Source organism: Telopea speciosissima, chromosome 10 (assembly GCF_018873765.1).
Source record: "Telopea speciosissima isolate NSW1024214 ecotype Mountain lineage chromosome 10, Tspe_v1, whole genome shotgun sequence".
In the NCBI taxonomy this organism is placed as follows: domain Eukaryota; kingdom Viridiplantae; phylum Streptophyta; class Magnoliopsida; order Proteales; family Proteaceae; genus Telopea; species Telopea speciosissima.
In genome coordinates this window covers 29,847,536-29,867,478 of record NC_057925.1, presented here as the reverse complement: position 1 = coordinate 29,867,478, position 19,943 = coordinate 29,847,536, and the positions used below count along the sequence as shown (strand labels likewise).

Here is a 19,943-nt window from a genome sequence, read left to right as displayed (position 1 = left end):
TGATTACAACAGACATTTTCTCCAACAAATTTTTTTAAGAGAAGAGATGGAATTTAACCAACCATAATATCTGCAATTCTTTGTGGAATTTGTCAAGTTCTTCTGATGTAGACAAGATGGGCTTCTTCACTGCCACTTTGGCTCCATGGAGAGTTGCTTCATACACAACGCTTTCTGACCCTTGAAACAAAAATTTTACAAAAGGGAGAGAAAATAATGAAGCTGAGATCGTTTTATTAAAATTAACGGTTAACCTTTTCTGTATCATTAAACAGGCAATTGTAGAGGGTACCTCTAGCGATCGGAGAGCCGATGGTGTATGACGATGGAGGGTGATGTAAGGGTATGGAATCACTTCTACAGCAACCCCTTATGCAGGTATTAGGCTCCACTATTTTCACCACCATTCCTGTCTCCCTCTCTCTCTCTCTGGTTACAGAAAAGCTTATAAAATGACCTACTGAAAATGGAATCCACGGATGTTTTAAACCCATGTCAGCAGGCCAGTGGAGCCTTTATCCCCTCCAATTCCTTGCCAGGTACAGCTCCTGCGGTTCCCTAATCGAACACTCTGCCCGGGTGAGGTTCACCCCCCTCTTTTTAGAGGCACTAGGGGAATTGTACCGGTCAGGGAATCGCAAGAGATATTTTTCCGGGGTGGAGAGGTTGGTTAAAAGCTAGTTGCGGCCTAAGTTAGCAAAATGCGTTTAAAACGGGCTTGCCATTTTTAACCGTTTTAAAAGAGTATTTTCTAGGGGTGTCAAAAAAACCCGACCAACCCGAACCCACCCTAACCCGCCCAGAGCCCAAACAAGGCCAGACCGAGCCTATGTTTAATATAGGGCTGGGCTGGGTTTAGTTTTTATTGGCCCTGGCAGGGCTGGGTCGGGTCTGGGTTGAGGCCTCGACCCTGGTAGGGCCAGCCTGACCCTGTATTATATACTATATATTTAAAAAATATACAAAGAGAGGTTAAAATTCTTCTAACATGACCAATTGGTCAAAGGTTCAAGTCTAGTAATATAATACAAGGTTGCGCTAGCCCTACAAGGATCGAGGCTCTTGGTTTCATTTTTTAAATTTGCTTTTATTTGAAATAAATGAAAACACTCCCAAAATCGGAGTCTATTATGGATTATGGCCAAAAACGTTTTCCCTTCATATTTTCACTAGTTTAATGAGCACGTGCTCTTAAAACCTCAAAGTTGAGGGTAAAAATGTTATTTGCTTTTATTTTTAGAAAGGCAACCCCCTCCTCCTCCTCTACAACGCTTGGCGATGCACAGATGAGTAGATGTTCTCTTGCGCAGACCGATCACCACAAGGATTTCGGCCGGGGTATGTTGAGGGTTTCGAGAGCAAATATTCTTTTCTCAGGCCAATCATAATAGGGATTTCAGTAGGGAGTATGTTAAGGGTTTTGACAACAGGGGTTTCAGACCTTGCGACTCACGATCAGGAGTAATGAGCAACATCTCTACTCATCAAACAAGGTGTATCAACCGTGTTGAAAATTGTAACTTTTACCCATCCCTCCTCCTCCTCCTCCTCCTCTGATTCCAGCATCTCTGCAACCTTCGCCCCAGCTCTCTGCAACTCCACCCCCACAACCACAACTCCACAAACCCTCTCTTCAACCTCTGCCCCTGGAAACTTTAAAAAAAAAAGGATTGAGATCAAAGAAGGAGGAGGAGTAGACCATGCCGCCATGGATCTCTGAAGATTGAGATGTTGTCATTACTCACGATCTCTCTTCTGTCTCTCTCTCCTTCAACCAAACGAGTATAGAATTGGGAATATGAATGGAGACTTTAACTTTTCCTTCATTGTCGGTTCATTATTCCCACCTGTTGTGTTAGGAAATCTCCGGTAGGTCCTTCGGGTACCGCAACCTGCAAAAGGACGTCAGGGACAAGGGAGAACTGGTGTGGTTTCGGCCTAGGACTCTTCGATGCCTTAGTTAGATCTCTCTTAGCAACAGATGAATTACTGGAATTCAAAATGATCAATGGGCTAGAATACTTGAGTATTTATAGTTGAGTATGGCGGTATGGAGAGTCCTCATCGATGACGAATGTGCTACGTAGGGTAGATCATCACATAGTAGAGTTGTATTTGGAATGGTTCCTCGTGAGATGTAGAGTCCTAGTAGGAAGGAGGTTCCCTAAGCGTCTTCTTCACATGTTGAGTTTGGTTTGACATATACCTCTTTGGGATTGTCCTCCCTTTGGTATACATCTAGTTGCGACCTTTTAGTGATAGGATAACGTAGATCTTACCGATGACGTCATGGTTGGACCTAGTGACTTGCATGGTAGACTTGGCCTTTGGGGTGACCTCTTGAGTCCTATTCCTCTTAGGTTGTCGAACTGGTTCTGTCGCAGTCGGGCTTGAGCTAGCCTCCCCTTCAGGTCAAGACACATGGCATCTCGGGACTAGCCCGTATATTTTTTGTTCATCACTTGCCCCCCCCCCCCACTCTCTTGGAACGAAGTGCTCAAGAGAGTAGTATCTGTGTTGTCTTAATCTTGTGAGGGGATTGTTGCAAATAAAACTTCTAGGGAGGGGTTTTGTGTAGATGGCTATTTTTTACTTGTAGGAAGTTGGTAAGTGGGAGAGGTGAGGGGTTCAAACCTCCCCCACTACCTTTTTGCTTTTCTTCTTCTTTTTTCTACCTTTTCTCTTCACTTTTTCCCTTCATTGAAGAGTTCAGATTTAAAGGAGATAGAGTAAGGTCTTCACCATTGAAGATTGTATCAGCCTTGCAAGCGAGTAAACTGCTTAGGCAAGGATGCCTTGGTTACTTAGCTAGTGTTGTGGACACTGAGGCTAAGGGGCCAGCCCTTGAAGATATCAAGGTGGTTAGAGATTTTCTTGATGTTTTCTTAGACAATGTGTCTGGTTTACCTGTTGACAGGGAGATTGAGTTTGTGATCAACTTACTACCGGGTACGACACCCATCTCAAAAGCCCCATACCGTTTAGCTCCATCCGAAATGAAGGAATTGAAAAGTCAATTGCAAGAATTGTTGAACAAGGGACATAAATGACCTAGTATGTCACCTTGGGGAGCTCCACTCTTGTTTGTAAAGAAGAAGGATGGTACCTTGTGCATGTGCATTGACTATAGGGAATTAAACAAGGTTACTATCAATAATAGGTATCCTCTACCCCGTATTGAGGACTTATTTGATCAGTTAAAGGGAGCAAAGATATTCTCGAAGATTGATCTCCGTTCAGGATATCACCAATTGAAGCTAAAGAAGGAGGATGTTCCCAAGACAGCTTTTAGGACTCGATATGGACACTAGGAATTTTTGGTGATGCCATTCGGATTAACAAATGCACCGGCAGCTTTCATGGATTTAATGAATAGAGTTTTCCATGAATATCTTGATCAGTTCATCATCATCTTCATTGATGATATTCTGATTTACTCCAGAAGTAAGGAAGAGCATGAGGCACACTTGAAGATCGTGCTCCAGACCTTGGGGGAGAAGAAACTTTTGCTAAACTCAAGAAATGTGACTTCTGGTTGGATAAGGTTGTGTTTTTGGGACATGTAGTCTCAGAAGAAGGTATTTTTGTAGATCCTAGTAAAGTTCAAGTGGTGTTGGATTGGCCTAGATCGACAAGTGTGAATGAAATAAGGAGTTTTCTAGGCTTAGCAGGATACTACAAGAGATTTATTGAGGGATTCTACCGCATTGCAATGCCACTTACTCAGTTGACCAAGAAGAATGTAAAGTTTGAGTGGATTGATAAATGTGATAAGTGCTTTCAAGAACTTAAACAAAGATTGATATCAGTCCCTATACTTACTATACCTTCAGGATCAGGTGGCTTGGTTATTTTCAGTGATGCTTCACACTTGGGTTTGGGTTGTGTGTAAATGCAACATGGTAAATTGGTTGCTTATGCTTCTAGGCAACTCAAAGATTATGAAAAGAACTACCCTACTCATGATTTGGAATTGGCAGCCGTTGTATTCGCATTGAAGGTTTCGAGACACTACTTATATGGAGAAAGGTGTGAAATTTACACGGACCACAAGAGCCTAAACTACATATTTACTTAGAAGGAGTTGAATAAGGCAGCGTAGATGGCTTGAGTTATTAAAGGACTATGACTGTGATATTTACTATCATCTAGGGAAGGCTAATGTTGTGACTGATGCACTTAACAGGAGGGCACAAGGATTTTCAGCAAAGCTAATATCAACATAACGACATATTCTTGATGACTTGAAGAAGATAGAAATAGAAGTAATTGTTGGCAGTGCTACAACTCTCTTGTCAAACCTTATGGTGCACCCAATAATATTTAACAGGATTAAAGCCAAAAAAGGTAATGATGAGATCTTAGAAAAGATCAGGAAGGGAGTGCAAGAAGGGAAGAAACCTGATTTTGCTATCTCTGATGGTGGTGTTTTGAGGTTTAGAACACGATTGTGTGTACCAGATGAAGAAGAGTTAAAAAAGGAGATCTTAAAAGAAGCACACCAAATAGCTTATACGGCATACCCAAGTAGTACCAAGATGTACTAAGACTTGAAAGGTATATTTTGATGGAATGGTATGAAGAGGAAAATTGATCAATTTGTAGAGCGATGTCTTATATGCCAACAAGTTAAGGTGGAACATCAGAGACCCTCTGGGTTGTTGCAGCCTTTGAAAATACCACAGTGGAAGTGGGAGCATGTGACTATGGATTTTGTAACCTCTCTACCTAAGACACTTAGAAATCATGATGCAGTGTGGGTCATTGTGGATAGATTGACAAAATCAACGCACTTTCTTGCTGTCCACATGACTTATACATTAGAAAAGTTAGCTTAGTTGTACATTGAAGGAATTGTCAAACTGCATGGAGTTCCAGTATCCATTGTATCTGATTGAGACCCGAGGTTTACTTCTCGATTTTGGCGGAAATTACAGCAAGCTTTGGGTACCTAGTTGCTTTTCAGTACAACATTTTAACCCCAAACTGATGGACAGTCAGAGAGGACCATTCAAACATTAGAAGATATATTAAGGACTTGTGCGTTGGTCTTTATGTTGGATTTATGTGTCCATCAAACCCGGTTTGGTCTGGTTCAATCCGATTTTACTTTGTATTGAACCTTTATACATTTTGGTTTAATATTATCACATGCGATATAAAATTTTTGAGCATTATTTGTTCGTAAGTTTTACTTAAAATGGTAGTCATGACTAGGGTTTGGGCTGGGCACCCTTATCATATGGTCGTCGCATTGGGTATACCTAGACATGTGATGTCAGGGTACGAATGCGAGTACTCACAGGTTCGATGTGTGTATTGACGAAGAATCTACTTTGTCAATTCCCCAATGTATTACTGCCAGATGTAGGAAGGGATAGACATGTGTCACTGAGACCCTTTACTTAAGGGAACCCTGTCGCTGCAAAGTGTGACCGCATTCTTTGGTTCATCAATGACTAAGACTCAAGTGAGTCAAAGCCAGTGTTCTAGGAATGTGCGAACACTTTGTGAGTGAAGGAATTACTCAATATGGTCACCACTGCCCGATTGGGGAACACCGAGATTGAAGTTGTTTATGCATGGTCGGATAGGAATCTGGATCCAGTGCTGTTTTGGAAATGATTTTTGCAAAACCTATTTTACATAAAATAATAGATTATATATAGTTATTTGAATAAAGTGTTTTGTCGAGTTTTACGGGACCTGATCAGATACACATACACTCTTATATGGACATGTACTATGGAATGGGGTTTGGCAGTACAAGTGTACATGCCCTAGATTCTATAACGATGGTGTTGGTTAGTGGGGGGCTTGTACATGATAATAAATTATCATGTAAGGAGTTATTTAGAATTTACTAAAATAATTGATTCTTTATTTAATTAACGGATATGATGCTAATTATAATTATCCATAAATTAAAATAATTAATTAATTATAACATTTCCTATTAGATTCTGCTTCTTTACCAATTAGATTCTGCTTCTTTACCAATTAGAACCACTTTGAGTATAAACAGGACAGCCAAACAAGGAGAGAGAGAGAGTCTGACTCTCACTGGGATTTTATTTTTTCCCATATAGGGTTTTGGAAACCCTAGTGTTATATAAACAACCAAAAACATAGAGGGGGGCAGTGCTCTACGTTTTTGGCTGCCCCCCCCCTCTTGGATGGTTTTTGGTTCTCCTCTCTCTCTTGTGATCTCTTCTTCTCCTTCTTCTTGCTCTCTACTTTGTTTGAGAGTTAGGGTTTTAAAAACCCAGATTTATGCTTGAAGAACTGAAGAGCATCTAGGATTAGCTTGAAGAACCTTGGCTACACCATTGGAGGTTCAGATCTGTTTGCTTGAAGTGCTCATCGGAGGAAGAACCATTGTCTATTAGAGGAGCAACATTTGAGGCTCATTAGGTTAGCAATTCTATTAATTCCTGTTGATTTAATTATATTGATTATTCATGGGATGTGAAAGTAACCCGAATCGATTATTTTTCACTATGCATTCTGGTGTGGGATGGATCCATCTATCCATGAGATGGAATAGGGATGATTATTCTCTATGACATGGATCCCAATAATTTTATGGGACGTCAAAGAGATGGACTGGGCATTGGTTTGTCATACCAAACCCAAATAGGGTTCCTGTAGGGCACCATGGGCGACCATGTAAAACCCTAAAATAAAAAATAGGATGCCCAAGCCAGATTAGGTTGCCCTAGGGCAACCCTAGGGTTCCCTAGGGACAACCCTGGAGTTCCCTAAAACAAGGAACTCGAACTTATATTATAATTGGTATTCCAAGGTGAACCACCATGACCCCATGGACTATATAGGATCGACCTACAGTGTGGTATCAGAGCCACCTTTCTCACCCCATGGATATCATATAATTAGTGTTTTAATCTAATTATCATGTATGGAATGCAAGTTGTCAAATTCTTGATTGAGTTTGTTGAAGGGCTATATGGTTGTTGTAACAACCTTCCCATGTGCACATGGGTAGTTACAAGGTTGTTAGAATCTAGCAACTTGCCCATGTGGTTGGTTATATTGACCATAGATTTGATTGATTCTATTATTCCAATTATTGAAAAATTGTATCCATAAAAAGGGAAGGAAATTTTTATTTAATTAAATTTTTTTTTATGATGAATGTGGGAATGGAGCGCACGCTGCCAACCATCCCCACATTAATGTCCCTGCCCATGGCACCAGCCTGCGGCCAGCAAGGCATGCGGACAGCAGCCAACGCACAAGCTGCACGCACGCAGCCTGTGGCCAACTGCGCGCGATAGCCGCTTGCAGCAAGCCACAGGCAGCATCGCGTGCGCACAACCTGCGCACAGCCCATGGGTGCTGCCCGTGGCTTGTGCCCTTTTGCCCTTGTGGTTTTACGCAGATTTTTTCTGCAGTGTTTTTCCCTCCTAGTTTTAACATAAAAAAGGGGGGGTTTTACAAAATAGATTTTTTTTTATTTGTTTTGTTAAGGAGGAAGAAGATGAAAATCTCTCCACCCACTTGGAATTAAAATGAAATTTTAATTGGCAATGGGCTTGGATACATGTTATCACATGTGATGTGGTGGTTCAATAATTGAAAAAAATCCAGTTTTATGCTTGCTTACTTTAATGATGCCCATGCATGATGTTATATTATGATGTGATTATAGGATTGACTTTCTAATAAAATGGATGGTAATTTGATGTATATGATGCATTGGGATTATGGGTGGATGTGATGTTTCTCTCTCTTTCTCTCTCTCCCCCTTTCATTTTTATAAATAAATGTACTCCACCCCATGGGCAGCTCAAAATGGTGGGTTGGTTTCTCCATGCAGGGTTTCTTTATTATGGAAAAGAAAATGTATAGAATATTTTTTCTAGGTTTCTATTGTAATTTTAGAGGAATTAGGACTCTCAGGGCATGTTCATGATGATCCACATGTGGCACTCAAAGCTTATGGAGATGCAAGTCACCTACTTTGAAAACGTGATCGGACGAAGGAGTTGATCGAGGCGTGGCATCCATGGCATGATTGATGCACCCATAATTAAAATAAAGTTATTAGTTTTATTTTTATTGGGAGGGTTCTTTAATTGTTTTTGATAAAAATGCCGTCATCCCATAAATATTGATTAATTATGTTATTTGATTCCATCCATGATATATATGTGAGAGTTGCTTAATTCCTCTTTAATCATAATACATGTATGATATGGACTAGTCTAAGTTAGTAGACATGTCCATGGCCTCCTATTAAAGATAAATGTAGAGATTGTGTGATATGACCCTGCATATGCCGACAGGACATTGCCAGGCTCATTATCACATGGCTATCTATATTTATCTCTATTTAGATACTTTAGGATATGGATAGTGAGAGGGCACTACGACAATGGGCCATCTTTCATGATTCCATGATTCTAACTAATGCAATAGGTAAATGCATGACTTGGGTGTATGTCAGCCGACAGGATCTGGGCATGACATCTAGGTGGCCGAAAATATTTGAAGCCCATGAGGCAAACAGATTAGTCTACACCACCATTGTGTGTATAATGACTCACGATAGGGTAAGTTTGGCATGCAAGAGTTATAGGTATCCAATTCATTTTTTGGGTCATGAGGGAGACCTAAATCATGAAAGACCATTGATGTGTATGCTTAATTTTTATCAATGGTTATTAATATGCATGTATTTTTACTTGTACATGTGCAGATTATTACTCAATGACTGCTGTTAATTCCAACCTGTTAATACTCATTAGTGAATACAAATTAAATGATACAATTATGTCGATTGGTACCGGAGCATTAAATTGCTCTTAACTGCAGCAGAACTATACACAGTTCTTGATGAACAAGTTCCTCCTCAACCCGACCCGAATGATTTTAAATCATATGAGGAGATGCAGGATTTCCTTAAGAAGGACTCCAAGGCATCGCTTTATATCCTAGGATCATTGGAGAAGTCAGTATTGGACTTAGTCAAGGATCTACGTACCTCAGACGGTAAAATGGATAAGCTTGCTGAATTGTTCAATAGGTAGCTGACACATGCACACTCCGATGTAGTGTGTCAGATCCATAACTATAAGATGTCCTAAGGGACTCCAGTGATGGACTATGTCATGAAAATGATTAATCTATTAGAGAAACTAGAAGCCATGGGGACTAGGTTTGAGCTGCGGTACAAAACTGATCTGATCTTAGCATCACTCATCTCTGCCTATGCATCATTTAAGATGTCCTATAAGATGTCAGATAAGGAACTAGAGCTCATCGAGCTTGCTAATGCACTGGTTGAAGCGGAGGCTGTTGGGGAATCCTACCCCATCTCCATAATTGTTTTGATGATAACAAACATATCAGACAAGGTCTTGTATATGTCTATATGCCAACAGGGATAATAAAGTCAAAAGAGTAGAAGACATATAGTACAAAGTCGAGATGTTCAGGATAAAGCCATGAAGATCAAGATATCAAAGGCATGCTAAGTTTTTCAAGAAAAGAAGATATTAGAAGATCTTTTGAAGATTGAAGAACATCACTCGAAGAAAGAGACCAAGACCTTCATCAAGATGCTCGTGTGCTCATACTTAGACACACTCACTACATACTTGTAATTGCATTTGCATAAAATTAATGAAACATGCATGTGCATCATTTAGGCACCTTAGGAGGTTTTAATTGAACCCCTTCTTGACCTTATAATATGTTAAAATTGGTTGGAGAAAGTCCTGGACTAATCCCCACAGTCAAACTGTCGAAATCAGGCCAAGATCGTGATCCGGTCTGAGCATCTGGTAGACCGAATCTCAGGGTGTGCATCGACCGGACTTCATAACAGCTTCATTAGTACGTTCCTATAGATGATCCGGTCGTTCGGATCAAGTGGGATGATGATCCGATTGATCGAACATCGATCGGATGCCTATGCTGCCTTCAAACGACTAGTTTTTAACGGTTAGTTTCTCCAATGGCTATGATCCGGTTGACCGGATCAATCTTCAGGTCGATCGGATTGGTGAAAAATAGATCCGTTAGAGTATATTTTGCACATGTTCTAAAGGCCATTAATAAACCTATAAATAGAAAATATATCAGTCCTTTTCACCTATCCACTACAGTCCAAATTAGCACTTTTGTGAAAGGTGAAAAATCAATTTAAGCTCTCATTTATTGAAGTCTTCTTGTTCTCATCAAGTCTATTCCAAGGTTGACTTCAAAGCTTTAAAGACCTTCATATACTTGCACTCTAAAGAATAGTCTTGAAGAAGGTCATCATTACAAGCATTCATTCTTGCATCATTTTGACACTTGCAAGGAGTACACATCACACTCTTTGCCTAGGTAACTCTTACCTTTATTCTCTCTGTATTAGTTTATGTTTTTTAGTTTATAAAGCATTGTTGCATTAGCCTAGACTGTACTTAGGTTTTGCAAGAATCCCCTTATCCTTAAAAGATTGGGATCCTCTTATCCAGTGAAAAAAGATTGTAAAGGTGTTCTTCCCACTTACTGTACTGAAAGGAAGTAACTAGTGAAATTCTCTCAAGGTTGAGAGTAGTGGACGTAGGCTAGTTTAGCCGAACCACTATAAATTCTGTGTGTCCTCTATTTGTGCAATTTTTCTCTTTATCTTATTTTTAATTCAAAGAAAAATTTAAAGGGACAACACTTCACTAGTGGTAACCTATTCACCCCCCTCTAGGTTATCCCACATTTGGTATCACAGAGGGAACTCATTTTATCTGAGACTTAAGATCTATGGGATCACATTACAACAATCCACTTGAGGGACTGAATGTCTCTAGACCTCCTCTGTTCAATGGAGATAATTTTTCATATTGGAAGATTAGATTCAGGAATTTTACCTGTGCTCATAATCTTGAGATATGGAATGTAATCGAACGTAGACCATACTCCTTCACTAAAATTCTGGAAGGTAAGAGTATTCCTAAGGAAACCTCCGAATTAACTCCTGCTGAAAAGAAGAAAATTTAATATAACTTTAAGGCTATCACTTTCTTATAATATTCCTTAAGTGATTTCAAATTCAACAAAATTGTCATATGTGAAATGGCAAAAGAGATTTGGGATACACTTGTGATATCATATGAAGGAACATCACAAGTAAAAGAATAAAAAATTGATAAACTTGTGCATGAGTATGAATTGTTTAAGATGTTAGAAAATGAGAATATTTCAAATATGTTTTTGTATTTTACTAACATCACCAACAAGTTGAAGGGCTTCGGTAAAACATATACCAAGTCCGAAAATGTAAGAAAAATTCTCAAATCACTTCCCCCAAAGTGGAGATCGAAAGTAATGGCCATAAAGGAAGCAAAGGACCTCGACAAAGTAAGCCTGGACGAACTGCTTAGATGTTTACTCACTTACGAAGTCGAATTGAATGAAGACGAAAGATGGTTGGAAATAAAAGAACCAAAGAAGAAGACCATAGCTCTCAAGACAACAAGTCCATCTGATGAAGAGAGCAATGAAGAGGAGGACATCAACCTCTCAGAAAAAGAAATGTCTCTTATAACCAAGAAATTTCAAAAATTCCTCAAAAAGAAAGGAGGAAAATATTCCAACAAGGGACAAGCAAGCAAAGGTAAGAATCTATCTAAAGATAAAACGTTTCCTTCTAAGAAAGATATTATTTTCTATGACTGTAGAAAGCTTGGCCACTTTAGAACTGAGTGCCCAAAAGGACAAGAAAAGAAGAAAACATATGCCGCTGAAATTTTATGGGATTCAAGTGAAGAAGAAGTGGTAGGAGATTCTGATGAAGAAGTCACAAATCTAGCTCTTATGGCAACAGAAGATGACATAGAGGTAAGTTCAGCCTATCTTACTTCTAATTCTAAATATAGTAATTCAATTAAAGAGATAGATACGGATGACGTAGATGAAGATGATATTGAAAAGAGTTTTGAAGCTCTCTATGAGGCAAGTCGCAAGCTTGAAGCTTTAAACTCCTTTTTAGAAAAGGAAGTAATAGAATTGCATAATAAAATAGATGATCTTCGCATCTACATTGCCCAACTTGAAGGAGAAAATAAGAGATTGACGTCGGCCTTGCTAACCTTTACCAAGGGACAAAAATCGTTAGATACTCTTCTGGATACACCTAAAAAAATACCACAAGACAAGGAAGGACTAGGCTATAATGGGAGAATCCCATATCATGCCAAAGGTAAAGAGAAAATGGTGTACATAGAAGAAGGAAGAACAAATCAAGGTCAAACATCAATCTCTCATGTTCCCCCTTCAAGGAATCAAGGATATAGAAATCAAGGGCATAGAAATTAAAGGCATAGAAATCAACATCATCATGCATTTCAATATACCTCTCAAAGAAGGAATAGACCTCAAAGAAAATATATTCTTCAAAGACCTCAAAGACCTCAAAGACCCCAAAGGTAATTTTATAGACCACAATTTTCTTACACAATGGAAAGAAGCTATAGACCTCAACCAAACTATAGGCCATATATGAAGAATAACTCATATAGACCTTATGACCATCAATTTTAAAGAGGTAGAAGGACTCAAAATTCCTTTGACTGGCAAAGATCACAAAGACAAAAAAGGGCACCATCTCCATTTGATATTTGTGGTCCTAGGGGCCAACGATCCAAGAACTATGTTTCGGACACAAACCATGATTCCAACATGAACCATACATATAAGAAGGTTTGGGTACCTAAGAAATCTCTCAACTCTAACAACAATGGTTCCATGAGATTATGGGGACCAATGCATGTGTAAACTTTGTTTTGTAGATATGCTTGAAGAATAAAGGCCAAGTAGAATGGTATATCAACAGTGGATACTTCAAGCATATGACGGCAAATACAAAGCTATTTACAAAGTTGAGAAAGTATGATGGAGGATGGATGACCTTTGGAGATAATGGCAAAGGAAAGATAATCGACATTGGAAACATCAACATAGGAGGTACTACCATCTCAAACGTCTATCTGGTAAACAAACTTGCTACAACCTACTTAGTGTAAGTCAATTATATAGTGTTGGATATAAAGTAAGTTTTGATGTTTCACATTATTTGGTGTTGGATGCAAATAACAAAGTAGTATTGAAAGAAACTAGAAATAACAACATATATACTTGCATTATTGATGAAGCTAGTTCTAGCAATACTTGTTTGGTTTCCTATGAAGATTCAAATGTTTGGCATAGAAAACTTGGACATATAAATATCAAACTGATTCAATTAATAGCTTCCAAGGATCTTGTCCGAAACTTACCCAAACTAAAGTTTGACAAGAATTATTTTTGTGATGCATGCCAAAAGGGTAAACAAGTTAAAGTTTCTCATAAATCTAAGAACATTGTTTCATCTTCTAGACCACTTGAACTTCTTCATTTGGATCTTTTTAGTCCTATCCTAACTCCTAGCTTGAGTGGTAAAGTATACACTTTTGTCATTGTTGATGATTATTCTAGATATACTTGGACTTCTTTTCTTAGGCATAAAAATGAAGCTTTCAATGAATTTTCAAAGCTTTGTAAGAAAATCCAAAACTAAAAGGGCTATTTGGTCACTACAATAAGAAGTAGTCATGGTGGTGAGTTTGACAACTCCAACCAATTTGAAAAATATTGTGATGATGAAAGTATCACTCATAATTTTTCTGCTCCTAGAACTCCTCAATCTAATAAGATTGTTGAAAGAAAGAATAGATCTCTTCAAGAGACTGTCTGAACTATGCTTAATGAATATTCTCTACCCAAATATTTTTGGGCTGAGGCTGTGAACACTACATGTTATGTTTTAAACCGTGTTTTGATTCGAAAAATCCTAACCAAAACACCTTATGAGTTATATTCTGAAAAGAAACCCAAAGTTGATTATTTTTAGATTTTTGGTTGTAAATGTTTCATTTTGAATACTAAAGACTCCAAAGGAAAATTTGATGAAAAATCAGATGAAGGCATTTTTCTTGGGTACTCTAGCAATAGTCGTGCATATAGAGTATTCAACAAAAATACCTTAGTAGTGGAGGAATCTATAAACATTAGATTTGATATTTCTCCTCCAAAAGAAAAGTATAAACCTCTAGTTGATGATGATGAGGATGTTATATCCAAAATCTCAAAAAGAGTTGAGACCACTTCTTTAAATGAGAATAATTCTCCTTTAGACACATCAAATGAAGACTCATTAGAACTTCCTAAAAAAATTAGACCAGTAAGAAATCATCCATTAGAATAAGTTATTGGTGATTTAGAATCAGATGTTCAAACTAGGTCTAAACTTCAAAACACTTGCAACTTTGCTGCATTCTTATCCATGATAGAACCTAAGAACATAAAAGAAGCCATTGTGGATAATGATTGGATTTTGGCCATGCAAGAAGAACTCCATCAGTTTGAAAGAAATGATGTATGGGAGCTTATGCCTAAACCTAAAAATAAATTCATAATTGGAACAAGATGGATTTTCAAAAATAAATTTGATGAAAATGGAGTTGTTGTTAGAAATAAGGCAAGATTAGTGGCACAAGGATATAATCAGCAAGAGGGAATCAATTTTGATGAAACTTATGCACCTGTTGCTAGATTAGAAGCCATTAGAATGCTCTTAGCATTTGCTTGTCATAAAAATTTCAAACTCTATCAAATGGATGTGAAAAGTGCTTTCTTAAATGGTTTAATTGAAGAAGAAGTGTATGTATCTCAACCTCCAAGTTTTGAAAACTCTTCTTATTCTGATCTTGTCTTTAGATTAAATAAAGTTTTGTATGAACTTAAACAGGCACCAAGAGCATGGTATGATAGATTGAAGACATTTCTGATTGAAAATGCTTATACCATTGGTAAGATAGACACTACATTGTTTGTTAAACGTAAGGGTTCAAAATTAATTATAGTGCAAATATATGTAGATGATATTATCTTTGGTGCTACTGATGAATCCTTATGCATTGAATTTAGCAATTGTATGAAAAATGAGTTTGAAATGAGTTTAATGGGTGAACTCAACTTCTTTTTAGGGCTTCAGATCAAACAAACTGAAAATGAGATTTTTATCAATCAATCAAAATATATTAAAGAATTATTGAAGAAATTTGACATTAATTCTCAAAAGGCCTCTAACACTCCCATGAGTACCTCCATAACTCTCTCAAAAGATGAGAATAGAACTCTTGTTGATTTCACTCGTTATCGAGGTATGATTGGAAGTTTGTTATATTTAACTGCAAGTAGACCTGATATCATATTTAGTGTATGCACATGTGCTAGATTTCAGGCTAGTCCTATGCAATCACACTTAAGTGTAGTTAAAAAAAATTTTAAGTATTTAAAAGAACTATCAACATAGGATTGTGGTATCCAATGCATAATGATTTTGAATTACTTAGCTTTTCTGATGCTGATTTTGCTGGTTGTCATATTGATTGCAAGAGCACAAGTGGTACTTGCCATTTTCTTGGATCATGTCTCGTTTCTTGGTTCAGTAAGGAACAAAACTGTGTGGCACTCTCTACTACCGAAGCTGAATATATTGCAGCCGGCAGATGTTGTGCTCAAATACTTTGGATGCGTCAAACTCTTCTCGTTTATGGACTCTTTTTCAATCCCTCCAAAATTCTATGTGATAGCACCAGTGCTATCAACTTAAGTAAAAACCCTATTCTTCATTCAAGAGCAAGGCATATAGATATCCGCCATTATTTTCTTCGAGACACTATCCAGAAGGGTGAAGTAGTTCTCGAACATATTGAGACTGAAAAATAAGTCACTGACATCTTCACCAAACCTCTGTCCGAAGAATGATTTTGCACTCTTTGACGTGAATTAGGTATGTGTAATCCATTTGATTGAGTCACATTCCTTGGATTTTGCCCAAATAGGTCTTACGATCAAATTCTGGGTCGGACCGGCTTAAAATGCATAATTTAGGTCATCCAGTCGACCGGCTGGTCGAAACCGATCGACCGGATCGCGGACAGATTGATTTTTAACCCAGTCCGTGGGTCATTTGACTCATTTCCTTTTGTGCAAAACCCTTCTCTCTTCTCTGTAAAAACCCTCTCTTGAGTTTCTAGGGCAAATCCTCTAAAACCCTTGAAGATTATTGCTCTATTGGTGATCCAAACTCACTTTCACCATCAAATCTCTAAGTTTTTCCATCTTTCTTCTAAAAAACCCTTCAAATCCCTCTTTCTCCAAAACCCTTGGTTTCTATGGCTTCCAAAGGAGAATCATCAAAGAAGAGAAAGATGGTTGCTTCAAAGAAGGATGCATATGATGGAACATTGTTCATCTCTAAGGAGGCTTCGATTTGGTGGAAGGAATTCCAACTAAAGAAACTCATTCGAGAAAGGCTAGTAAGTGTTACCAAACTCAATGCCATTCTTCCTTGTGAGATAAATTCTTTCTTTGAGATGTTGGGTTGGGACTCCATTCTCTACCCGCAAAAGAAAGCCTACACTAGGCTTGTTCAACTCTTCTATTGCAATCTCAAGGTTGTTGGTGTTGAAGGTGACTATACCATCACCTCCCTTGTTAAGGGCAAATACATTTCTTTTAACACTGTGGAACTTGCCCAAATGATTGGGGTTGATGACTCTGGAGACCACAAGTATCTCCGCACCAAGACCTCTCCTGAAGGATTTATGAATGTTGATGAAGTTTATGGGGCTATTTTTAAGAATTACTTGGGTGAAATAAAGGGACTTACCGCTATTCATTTGGGTGATATCCCTAGAGTTGTGAATTTGATCCTCACCTATAATATTCTTCCTCTTGGAGGACATAGAGATGCAGTCACTCATTTTCAAGCCTATCTCATTTTGTGCATCGCCAATACCCATCAAATCTGTCTTCCATATGTGATTATGAAGATAATGGAATTGGCTACAGAAAGAGATTCCAAGGCTAGCCTCCCCTATAGTCGTCTCTTGACTCTTATCTTCAAGCACTTTGAAGTTGATCTCTCTGATGAAGTTCCCTCCACAAATCCTTTTGCCATTGATACTTCTACCTTGAAGAAAATGGCCATTCCTACCAGTGCTACTGATGCTCCTCCTCCTCCTCCCCGTCAGGCTCAGTGCAAGCAAGCCTCTTCCTCCATTGTTGATAGCGATGATGATGATGAGAGTAAGGATGAAGAATATGTGTTAAGGGCTGAGTGTGCTGCTTACCAGGAAAAGCTTGATTCCCGCCTATATGGATTTGATGATCAGTTTGCAGCACTTCATGGAGACAACAAGGAGATTATGGCTTAGCTTAGGGCGATCACTCAGCATTTTCACATCTCTCCTCCTCCCCTAGATGCTTAGTTTGCTTTATTTATGCTTCTTTTAAAGACAATTTGGGTTGTAATATTTTAAAACTACTGCTTTACTTTTGATATGACTTTTAAGTACTGCACCTCTCTAGGGGGAGAGTGCTTTTGACTGTCTGGTTTTAAACTCTTATATCTATGTGGTTTACTTTTTACCCTACTTTCTATGTTCTATATTATCTACATATGATTCTACATTGTAGGGGGAGCCTTCTCTACTCCTTTTTGTTGTGACAAAGGGGGAGAAGAAATTTTAAATGATTTGGAACAGGAACATGTCTTATGACTTATGAATATTGCTTATGAATGCACTAATATTGTTTATGAATGCACTTGATTGCTTTAAATGATTATATTACTGCATTATTTTTTGTTGCTATGTTGTTACCAAATCATATGTTTGTCATTATCAAAAAGGAAAAGATTGTTGGAAAATCCTACCCCATCTCCATAATTGTTTTGATGATAACAAACATATCAGACAAGGTCTTGTATATGTCTATATGTCAACAGGGCTAATAAAGTCAAAAGAGTAGAAGACATATAGTACGAAGTCGAGATGTTCAGGATAAAGCCATGAAGATCAAGATATCAAAGACATGCTAAGCTTTTCAAGAAAAGAAGATCTTGAAAGATCTTTTGAAGATTGAAGAACATCACTCGAAGAAAGAGACCAAGACCTTCATCAAGATGCTCGTGTGCACATACTTAGACACACTCACTACATACTTGTAATTGTATTTGCATAAAAATTAATGAAATATGCATGTGCATCATTTAGGGGCCTTAGGAGGTTTTAATTGAACCCCTTCTTGACCTTAGAATATGTTAAAATTGGTTGGAGAAAGTCCCAAACTATTCCCCACAGTCAAACTGTCGAAATCAGGCCAAGACTGTGATTTGGTCTAAGCATCCGGTCGATTGGATCTCAAGGTGTGCATCGATCGAACTTCACAGCAGCTTTATGGGTACGTTTCCATAGATGATCCGGTTGATCAGATCAAGTGGGACGATGATCCGGTCCACCAAACATCGACCGGATTGGTGAAAAATAGATCATTTAGAGCACATTTTACACATGTTCTAAAGGCCATTAATGAGCCTATAAATAGAGATCATGTCAGTCCTTTTCACCAATCCACTACAGTCCAAATTAGCACTTTTGTGAAAGGTGAAAAATCAATTCAAGCTCTTATTTATTGAAGTCTTCTTGTCATCATCAAGTCTATTCCAAGGTTGACTTCAAAGCTTTAAAGATCTTCATATGCTTGCACTCTAAAGAATAGTCTTGAAGAAGGTCATCATTATAAGCATTCATTTTTACATCATTTTGACACTTGCAAGGAGTACACATCACCCTCCTTGCCTAGGTAACTCTTACCTTTATTCTCTCTGTATTAGTTTATGTTTTTTAGTTTATAAAGATTGTTGCATTAGCCTAGACTGTAATTAGGTTTTGCAAGGATCCTTTTATTCTTAAAAGATTGAGATCCTCTTATCCCGTGGAAAAAGATTATAAATGTATTCTTCTCACCTACTGTACTGAAAGGAAGTAACTAGTGAAATTCTCTCAAGGTTGAGAGGAGTGGACGTAGGCCAGTTTAGCCGAACCACTATAAATTTTGTGTGTCCACTATTTGCGCAATTTTTCTCTCTATCTTGTTTTTAATTCAAAGAAAATTTTAAAAGGACAATACTTTACTAGTGTTAACCTATTCACCCTCCCTCTAGGTTATCCCACAGAGGCCACCTTAAAAAAGGATAAGGCTGAGGTCCATGCTACTAATGTGAAGTCTTCTCTAAATGGGAAGAAGAAGAATAAGGGAAATATGGGTAAGCCCCTGAAACCCAAGGGTGAGAAGTCTGACAATAAGAAAGCTAAAGACAAGTACTTCTTTTGTAAGAAGAAGGGTCACTGGAAAAGGAACTGTCGTGCATTCCTGGCTACTATGAAAGACAAAAAGCCAGATGATACTAAGGTTGCTAAAGAATGTACATGTGATGTTTACATTCTTTATGGGTCTAATTTATCATTTGAACTGACAAATTCTTGGTTGGTGGATAGTGGTTCCATTGTTCACATTTGCAATGATTTGCAGAGGTTTAAGGAGACAAGGAATTTGGAAAGAAATGAGATGCGTCTTCGGATGGGTACTAGAGCTAAAACCATGGCGATGGCTGTGGGAACTTTTATTTTGAATTTTAGTTCTGTTAATTTAGTTTTATAGGATTGTTACTATGTACCATCTTTTAAGAGGAAGTTTATTTCAGTTTCAAAACTTATTTTGGACGGATATCATTTTTCCTTTAGTTCTAAATTGATTATTCATTTTAATAATTCTTTTATGGCATCTAGATACGTACAAAGTGGATTGTATTTCCTAGATTGCCTTATTAGAACGAATATTATTTTGAATGTTGATTTGAAACGGAAAGCAGCTCCAGTGAACTCAACATATCTATGGCATCTAAGATTATGTCACATTAATTTGGACCGAATAAGTAGATTGGTAAGGGATGGACCCTTAGAGTGTTTGAGGGTGGAACCATTCCCTACCTATGAGTCATGCCTTCAGGGCAAAATGACCAAGAAACCCTTTAGCAACAAAGG

The 19,943-nt window shown here is 38.0% G+C and overlaps 1 protein-coding gene across 2 annotated transcripts in view; it reads right to left on the bottom strand.

Moving 5' to 3' along the window:
* LOC122642397 (protein kinase and PP2C-like domain-containing protein) overlaps nucleotides 1-7,759 on the bottom strand; it is a 115,383-nt gene extending 107,624 nt beyond the window's left edge. For both annotated transcript variants that reach the window (XM_043835847.1, XM_043835848.1), the window contains exons 1-3: nucleotides 7,747-7,759; nucleotides 293-431; nucleotides 63-180 (exon numbers count right to left, since the gene is read on the bottom strand). In XM_043835847.1, coding sequence (XP_043691782.1) covers nucleotides 63-180; nucleotides 293-407 — 233 coding nt within the window. In that variant the 5' untranslated portion in view covers nucleotides 408-431; nucleotides 7,747-7,759. The remainder of the gene's footprint in view (nucleotides 1-62; nucleotides 181-292; nucleotides 432-7,746) is intronic.
* Nucleotides 7,760-19,943: the final 12,184 nt, after the last annotated feature.